Source organism: Lutjanus erythropterus, chromosome 15 (assembly GCF_056507025.1).
Source record: "Lutjanus erythropterus isolate fLutEry1 chromosome 15, fLutEry1.hap2, whole genome shotgun sequence".
Taxonomy (NCBI): domain Eukaryota; kingdom Metazoa; phylum Chordata; class Actinopteri; order Lutjaniformes; family Lutjanidae; genus Lutjanus; species Lutjanus erythropterus.
Genome location: NC_139331.1, coordinates 9,458,375 through 9,466,662, shown reverse-complemented (window position 1 = coordinate 9,466,662; position 8,288 = coordinate 9,458,375). Strand labels below are relative to the sequence as shown.

Genomic DNA, 8,288 nt, shown 5'->3' with positions numbered 1-8,288 from the left:
TGGTGTCCATTGTTTTGTTAGCATAGTTAGGAGTTGTATAAGGTGAGCCAGTTTGGCAGTGACATCACTGAGCTGATTTACAGTGACTCTGACAGGACTCTGTCTCCAGGAACCATGAAGACATGGCGGGTTCAGGCAGAGACAGGAGGTGTGAAGCGGTTGAGAAGCGAGTTTGTAACGTAGTGATTTACTCTCTAATTATACATCATCCAGTGTGTTGATAAGTCTGCAGGTGAACTACGAGACTTGTGTGAAGTTACACTGTGTTGAAATAAATTAACAAAATGTTCAGTCTCCTTACTAGTTGCTCAGACACATTCAGAATCATTAACACTTTTGTCTTTAGCATTTAGCTTCTTGCCTTAAATTAATATGATAAACGTACCACAACAAGTTAACAAATGGCTAAAACTAACAGGGTTACTTTAAAAATATACTCAAATGCAGTAACTAATTACTTGTTAAAAAATGTAGTCAGTAACCTAATCCAAGTATCATAATATTAGAGAAATGTAACTTGACTACTTTCCATTACTTTTGGATTCCTTCAGAATAAAATATAGTGAAATTGTTTACCCTAAAGTGATGTTTTATGTTTGTTGTTAGGGTTAATTTGTCCAGCTATTCTTTCCTTTGTTGTGTGCAATTTATTGATTGATTCATTCATTCATTTAAAGAAAACTGACAAAATTTCCACCCAGCAGTTTTTCACCAGAGGCCATGATGATGAAATTGACAACTGTGAGATGAGCTGGTTTCACCCAGACCAGTGTTGTTGTAAGACTCGTGAAGTGTCATAATGCATGTACACTGCACACGGCAGTATATGATTCTTTGCTTTAAACGTATTTTAAAATTGTAATCCTGCTAATAATCCCCATTTTAACGAATGTATCTGTAATCTGATTTCACCTTTTTTATTAGTAACTGTACGGAATACAGTCGACAAGGAAAATCTTTAGTTGGGGGAAACCCATTTCCGATTCACTGCTTTGCTCCCGGTGACGTTGCTCCCTCTCTTCATTCACTGTCTAGGTCACTCACTGGACCACTGCTGCTCTCTCTCTCTCTCGTTTGTTCAGCCAGGGAGGAGGGGCCAACTTTGAATGTTGCGTTTGCAAACAGCAACCAACAAATCCTGCATACTACACCTTTAACTAACGTGCAGTTTGTTGTGAAAATGGCCTCATTTTTATTGACTGGGTTCTCTACATTTCAGAGAATGTGGATGATTTCTTCCAAAATAAAACTGTAGCGATATCTTGTTGACTGTCAGTGTATTAATCATGATTTTTAATAACATGCCTGAACTGCTCTACTCCTAAAGATGACGCCGGGTGGACTGTCTGCCTCAGTGATTGTCCTCATGTGCTAATGCACAGCCTGAGGTGGTGTCTCTCTGTAAATATATATATATATGTATATAGAGAGAAACAGAAGCCTCTCAACTCACAGAAGCAATAAAGACAGACACGGGTGCGACTAGGGTTTATTACTTTTAATCAATTCAGCTAGCTACAAAATGTCCACCACTTCACACACTGACAGGATACAGAGAGGGAGTCTTTAATATTACATGCGTTGAGGACATCAATCTCACGGTTGAACCTATTGTGTCATTCAGGTTTAGGTATTTAATCACCTTACTCTAACTACTCAACATTTTGGCGATTTGGTGTGCATAGCTCTAAAGTACAGAAGCAACAAAAAACCCCTTTTGTATGTATTTTTTTTGTTTCAGAGTATAGTTATTGTTATTCAATATTATCATCAGTATTTTTACCAATAACAAACCACACGGGGAGAATAAACTTACAGATACAGTCTTCTTATAAAAGTAAGGTCTCTCAGAAATATGCGTCTTTGCTTTACATTGCAAACGTTTATTTTTTTTTTCAGAGCATCCAAAACCTATGTTACAGTACACAACCAGTCCTCATCTTTCAGCACATAATCAACATCGTCATCATTGAACTGCATAATCATTTAGAAAACAGGTCTTTTTTTTTTTTTGCAATACAACCCCAAGTCCTCATATTTTTTTCACCTTTATCTCACTTTTTTGATCCCTTTTGCATTATTTTACAACGAGATGGTCACAGTCGGTAAATATATCGAGACAAAAAGAGTGGCACTATTGCAAACTTGCAGGAGTATGGAACGATCAACTGTGTCCTAATACTGAGCATGCGTTTTGTCAATTTTGCTACTGCCATGTTATCGTTTTTTATATATATTTTTCAGACAGGTTTTATTTATAAGACTAAAATCTACCATTTGTCATGCAGAGAACGCACAATTCACATCACTTGGAATGCAATGTCTAATACAGCTACAGAGAGTCTAGTTGCACATTGTCTAAACAGTAACTCAGTATGATTGCGATGAAGGAAAATGTACCAACGACTGCCTTTTTGATTGTAAGTGCTCTTTACCGTCCCATTCGTCTGTACCACTGCTCAGTAAATCTCCACTCATGTTTTCCCGTCAGCCTTCTCCCTTTTTGTCATGACAACACCAAAATAAGGAGCATGACAGTAGCCTAAATGGAATGACACAGTTTTACTAAGACGATACTGAGATACTGAAAAGGAAAAAGAATAAAAACAAACAGCTTGTATAGCATTCCTATTATATACTTGTCATCCAGAGCAGTGTACTTTTATATATATATATTATATATGATATATAATTATATATGATATATATATATTTTGATAAAGAGAATAAAAACTTCACAGGTGAGCTAGAGAGCCATCAAGTCAGCACTATATACAACCTTTGGAAAGAATGATATACGGAGTATAAGAAATCATCTTTTTACGAGGACAATCATCTTGAAAAAGCTCGACAGACGACACACAGAACAACATTTACAATGGGGAGGGGAGGTGATATGTGCATGTGTGCAAACCTAGAAGGTCAATACCATGATGAAAGCATGTCAGCGCCTGTCGACGTGCGGCGCGGGATGCCCACGCTCTGAGCTCATGGCGTTTAGCCACTGCCCAGCATCTTTGTGGCGCGCTGGTTGGCCTCATCAATCCTGGTCTTGTTGGAATCAGCCTGGGTGAGGGAAAAGGGAGGAAGAAGGAAGACAAGGGTGTCAGTCTGCTTGTATTGGTTGTTCTTTTTAGCCAGACTGACAATAATAGAGTAGAAGTTCAGCAGTTGTCAGCATTCCTAATAGATGTGATGGTTTTTTTAATCAAATGTTCATCTTCACATACATAGCTCTTGTGAGATTATACAGGGCTGTGGCTAACACTGTCCACACTGAGGTCACTTTATATTACACACAATATATACTTTACTCATTAGTCACTATATTTAAACTTGATAACTTTTAGGCCAATAAGTAGACCTTTATACTGGGAAACACTATAGAGTAATTGTACCGACCATAAACTCAATTACATGTAATTACTGTAAATGAAAGAATAAAAAATAAAAATGCATGTTGTGCCTCTTAAGATAGAGGTCTCGGTGCTTGTATTATTGTTGCACTGATGAACTCTATATCCTGATATTCTATGAAAATGTGTGTATATATCATCTGTAAGGATCAGGAACAGTCAACCAGCAGAGTTTGTATGATCTGAATCCAGGTGTTTGAACACTTTGGCCAGATGAAAAATAGCCTTTTGGCAACTTCTGGTAATTTTACCATGTTTATTAGTTAAGTTGCACAGTTTCTCTCTAAATAAACTAAAATCTGTCCACCCTGTCAGAAGAGGTTTGAGGACTTGGCTTGTGCCTGAAAAATCATGAATGACTGAAAAAGTTTGGGTTGAATCAGTGTTTGTTATTGAATGAATGTGTGAAGCATCACTGAAAAAGCCAGAATCTCCTTAAATAAGATAATGTTGATGGGAAAGTTTGGTCAGATCACTTGAATCTCATTCTCTTGATCTCATTGGAAATGAAGTAATAAATTACAAGTAAAAAAAAATGAAAATCAATACATTTCAAAGGTTTCAAGTTTGGCTTCAATAAAGCTGCATTATAAGCATAATGTGTAATAAATAAATAGATACTTAAATATAAATAAAAAAATAAGATGAAATGCTCTGAATTCTATATCTTGGTGTGTGTTGTACCTTCTCCATGATCCTGTCGATCTGGCGGTTCTGGGTGTCGATCTCGTTGCCCATGTCGAGGGCCATGTGGCGCAGGTTACCGATGATGCCGCCCACCTGCTCCAGGTTCTCGTCCATCTCATTTTCCCGGGCATCGTCTGTTACCCTAAACACACACACACACAAGGGCAGATTTAAATACTGTGATGTCTGCATAAACACCAGGTCACACACGCCACATATTGCCACGTTGACCAGGTTCAGGAAGGAGCTGGAGGCCCTCATATCCATATTTAACCTCTGATCCTCTGAAGAGCAGCGTCTGACCTCAGACCAGGCATCTGGACACAGGGAGGATGCTACAGGGGGGTTGTGTGCTATAATGTGTTTCTGGGAACGGAGCCAGTGTTGTAGTCAAGACCACCTAAACTGAGACAAAGTCATGACCAAGACCGAAATGCAGTCAATTCTGAAACAAGACTAAGACTTTCAAAAAAGTCTTGAGACTAGGACTCAAACTTATAATTATTTTCATTTTTAATCGATTCAGTGTTTAAGAGAGCCCATGGTGACGTCCTCAAATGCCTGGTTGGTCCACAGTGAAGATTAAGACTCAAAATGATTAATCGATTATCAAAATAGTTGCTGATTACTTTAAAGACTCTTAAAAAAATGTTAAGGCTAAATCAAAAGATCCTGTTCTGCATTTGAAATAGAAACTCAGCAGTAAAGATATACATTTAAGTTAAAATAACATTCAGTTGAATATAATAATCTTGGTCCATTAAATCAGTGATTGATTAAGGTAAATGTGACCTTTTCGTAAGTCTGCTGAGGTAATCATGGAGCTGACCTTTTCAATTTAATAATGAACAACTTGTTAACAACTAGAAGAAATATCTGTTTCCATTGTATTATTTGTGCTTTCCTGACTAATATTTGGATTCTGGCGCATCCCTAAATTTTACCTACCCTTGCATACTCTTCATCTTCTCCCTTAACTGTCTATTTAAAGTTTCAGGTGAACCTGAAGCTCCTCTCTTACCTGCGGATGAAGCCTCCACTGATGGCCATCTGTTCGCGCTCGTCCACCACGCGGGCAGGCTGGCTTGCCACCACCCCATCCTGGTTGTTCCCCCAGGCCTTGCTGGCTCCGCTCTTCATCCTGGCCGCCGACAGCGAAGAGGGGAGGACGAGGACGGACAGTTACTCAACAGTCTGAGCCAGCTATTCATCATTTACCTCAACCAGGCTGGCCTCCCATTAGTCAAATCTACAAAGAGAGCCTTGGATTTGAGGTAGTGCAGCAGATATAAATATATATATCAGTATGTAGCGTGATCAGCTGACACAGAGGAGTTATTTGGTTTCATGCATCCAGCACATAAATATATGGTGGGTACTAGACTAAGTCAAGCAAAGCATAGCAGGCATGGACTGGCTGGTAGACTGGGTTTGGTACAGGCTCATTCTCCTGTTACACAATAGTAATGTGTGTGATGTTATATCTTGTAGGTATATAACATACTGTTCAGAATCAGGCACAAGTCACATCTGTCTGGTTTGTAGAATCTAAGCATGCATTTTAGTAGCTTCAACATGTGACAATACCCCTTCCCTTTTTTTTTTCTTTGAACCATCCGCCTGGCACTTCTGTGTTGTTGCAAAGATAAAACCCCACCCCACTCCCACAGTTACATGTCCCAGTGTGACAGAAAACAGAGAAGAGACGAGCTTTTGGCAGACACACAACACAGAGTGTACAGGACTGTCACATTGTTAGGAGGGACGACGAGCAACAAACTGCCAAATGAAAAAAAAAAAAAAAGGAAACAAAAATGAAACAAGAAACTAGAGGGAGTAAAAAGAGAATACACCATGGTAAACTACTCCCACACCTCTACCCCCACCCCTCGCTTTGTGTTTTCTTAAAGTGTCACTGCTTTTCTTCCAGGTTCAGAGTTATGGAAAAGCTGGGATGTCAGGTCCGCGATGAGGCAGAGGAGTGAAGAGTGTGATAGGGATTTTAACAAATCCCTCGGATTCATCTCTATCTGCTTCTGTCTGAAGAGTAGAAGGCGTACGACAAATACAGCTGTGCTAACACCACATGAAATCACAACTTGGCTGCACGGCTTTGTAAATGTCACCTCACTCTGCCTGTCAGACTTTACACCGTCAGACTGAGCATCTGATTTGGCACAAAAAGAGTCGGGGACAAAGGGAACAGATAGGAGGTTCAGCAGAGGTTCATGTTTATGTTCATTAGGCACTGTTTTATTGTTCAAAGGGATAGATTGGATTATTTGAAGTGGGGTTCTATGAGGTAGTTTTCAATAGTCAGTGTATTAACTACAGTTGATGGTGGTCAGTAAATATCCAGTTTGGAGAAAGAGTACAAGCACAGAAGCTAAGCAATCTGTGGACAGGGTCAGCTGCAATAAGTATTTTAGCTGCTTAAAACAAGTTAACACCCCAAAAAACAATATCCATCTAAGTGTATTTAAGTGCTATAGTGATGTGTGGAGTCATGCAAGCATAAATCAACCACCCACCACCCACCTAAACATACTATTTTCTCCACACCTCTACCTGTCTCTGTTGGCTATATTAACTTTTAAATTATGTCGAGCAGCGCAAGCTTTCCAGGTGATTTCTTTATTGTGTGTTGTATTGATGCATGAGTGTTTTCTTTAAAGATTTACTTTTGTGATTAAAGAGGCTGCTATCAGTTTCGTTTCCATGTATGTAATGTCACTGCCCTGCTGTTGTGTGTTGTACTGATGTATGAGTGTTCTGTGATTTAATTCTCCTACGTCCTCCTCCCTGCTTCTCCAAAGAGGAGGCGTGCTGACTGTCAACTGCTCTAGCTAATACAGTGACAAGTGAAAAGTACCTCATAAAACCCCACTTGAGGTAATCAAAACTATCCTGTTAAGGCACTATTGATGGCACTTATCACCTCTCAAGCTACTAATGAGAAATAATTCTCACATATATTCTATACATATTTTTCTCCATCCATTCAACAATATTTTGTCCTTTCTTTGCTTGTATCGTAGGATCAGTTACTGAGTTTTGTATAACCTTGGAGTGCTGTGTGGATGTATTCTAGCTGTATCAGGGATGGCGATGGCTCAGCCTCCTACACTGCTTTTATTAATAGAAATGGACTGAGGCAAGGCTTCGCTTAGCTCCCTGTCCCTGCTGACACACACCAGTGTGGTAAACACACACGCTACCCTTGTCTGAGTCCTTCCTTTTTGCTCCTAGTTTGTTATTCTCAGCTTTCTCTTTTTTCTTTCATTTGTTCCTCAATATTCTACATATGGTTCCTCTCCTCTCACATCACTTTCCTTTCATTTGATATCCAGTTTGTTCTCTGCACTCTCAGGATGGATATAATGCACTTCTATAATCAGCTTTGCTTGTTTGAACTGAGATGATCTGATTAGATCATATGAGTATTGCGGATCCTGCGGTAAAACTGAACTCATTCTTTCTAATTCGTTCCCTGAGTGACCTGAAAGTTGATCTATCCACCAATCAAAATCCACTAACAGTGGCATGCAGGCAGCCACAATCCAAATGCATTAGATAGAAGAAAACTAGGAGTCAGCTAATTCTGATAGACAGCCAGCATGCTGCAGGGATTTAAAAAATATCCCGGCATGTATGATGGAATTAAGTCTCTCACTCTGAGTGGTGAGAAAAATCCAACAAAAATATGTCTCTTTTGTCTTTCTAGCATCCATCTACGTGTGCATTCAGTTTGAGTCAACTTCCCAGCAGGCTATCCTGCCACTATCTGATATGGCTGACCTACATGTGAGTGAGTTCCCCGCGGGAGAGGGAGCTTAGCGAACACTAATGTTGAACAGCCAGTGCTGCTGGATAAAAGCTAATTTAGCACAGCGCTCTGCAGGAGAGGCGGCACTGCATTGAAACTGCAGCAGAACCAGAGGGGGAAAACAAGGCAGCAGTGGGCTGCATCGCCACGCCATGGAGCCATGTACAGACAAGAGTACCATTGCAGTACATGCACAGAGGCATGATGTACCCATTTTACAGAACAAACATGACTCCAGCTCTGAAAACATCTCACTGCGCATGTGGCTTAACCCACTTTCCAGCTTCCAGGAACAACACAGATCACTCCTGATTTTCTCTTTTGCTTTGAATGTGTCATACTGTCATTTTTGTCTTGTG

The 8,288-nt window shown here is 39.8% G+C and overlaps 1 protein-coding gene across 2 annotated transcripts in view; it reads right to left on the bottom strand.

Moving 5' to 3' along the window:
- Positions 1 to 1,483: 1,483 nt before the first annotated feature.
- The window catches only part of snap25a (synaptosome associated protein 25a), a 48,931-nt gene continuing 42,126 nt past the window's right edge, over positions 1,484 to 8,288 (bottom strand). For both annotated transcript variants that reach the window (XM_084736885.1, XM_084736884.1), the window contains exons 6-8: positions 5,125 to 5,244; positions 4,101 to 4,245; positions 1,484 to 3,066 (exon numbers count right to left, since the gene is read on the bottom strand). In XM_084736885.1, the coding sequence (XP_084593011.1) occupies positions 2,998 to 3,066; positions 4,101 to 4,245; positions 5,125 to 5,244 (334 nt within the window). In that variant the 3' untranslated portion in view covers positions 1,484 to 2,997. The remainder of the gene's footprint in view (positions 3,067 to 4,100; positions 4,246 to 5,124; positions 5,245 to 8,288) is intronic.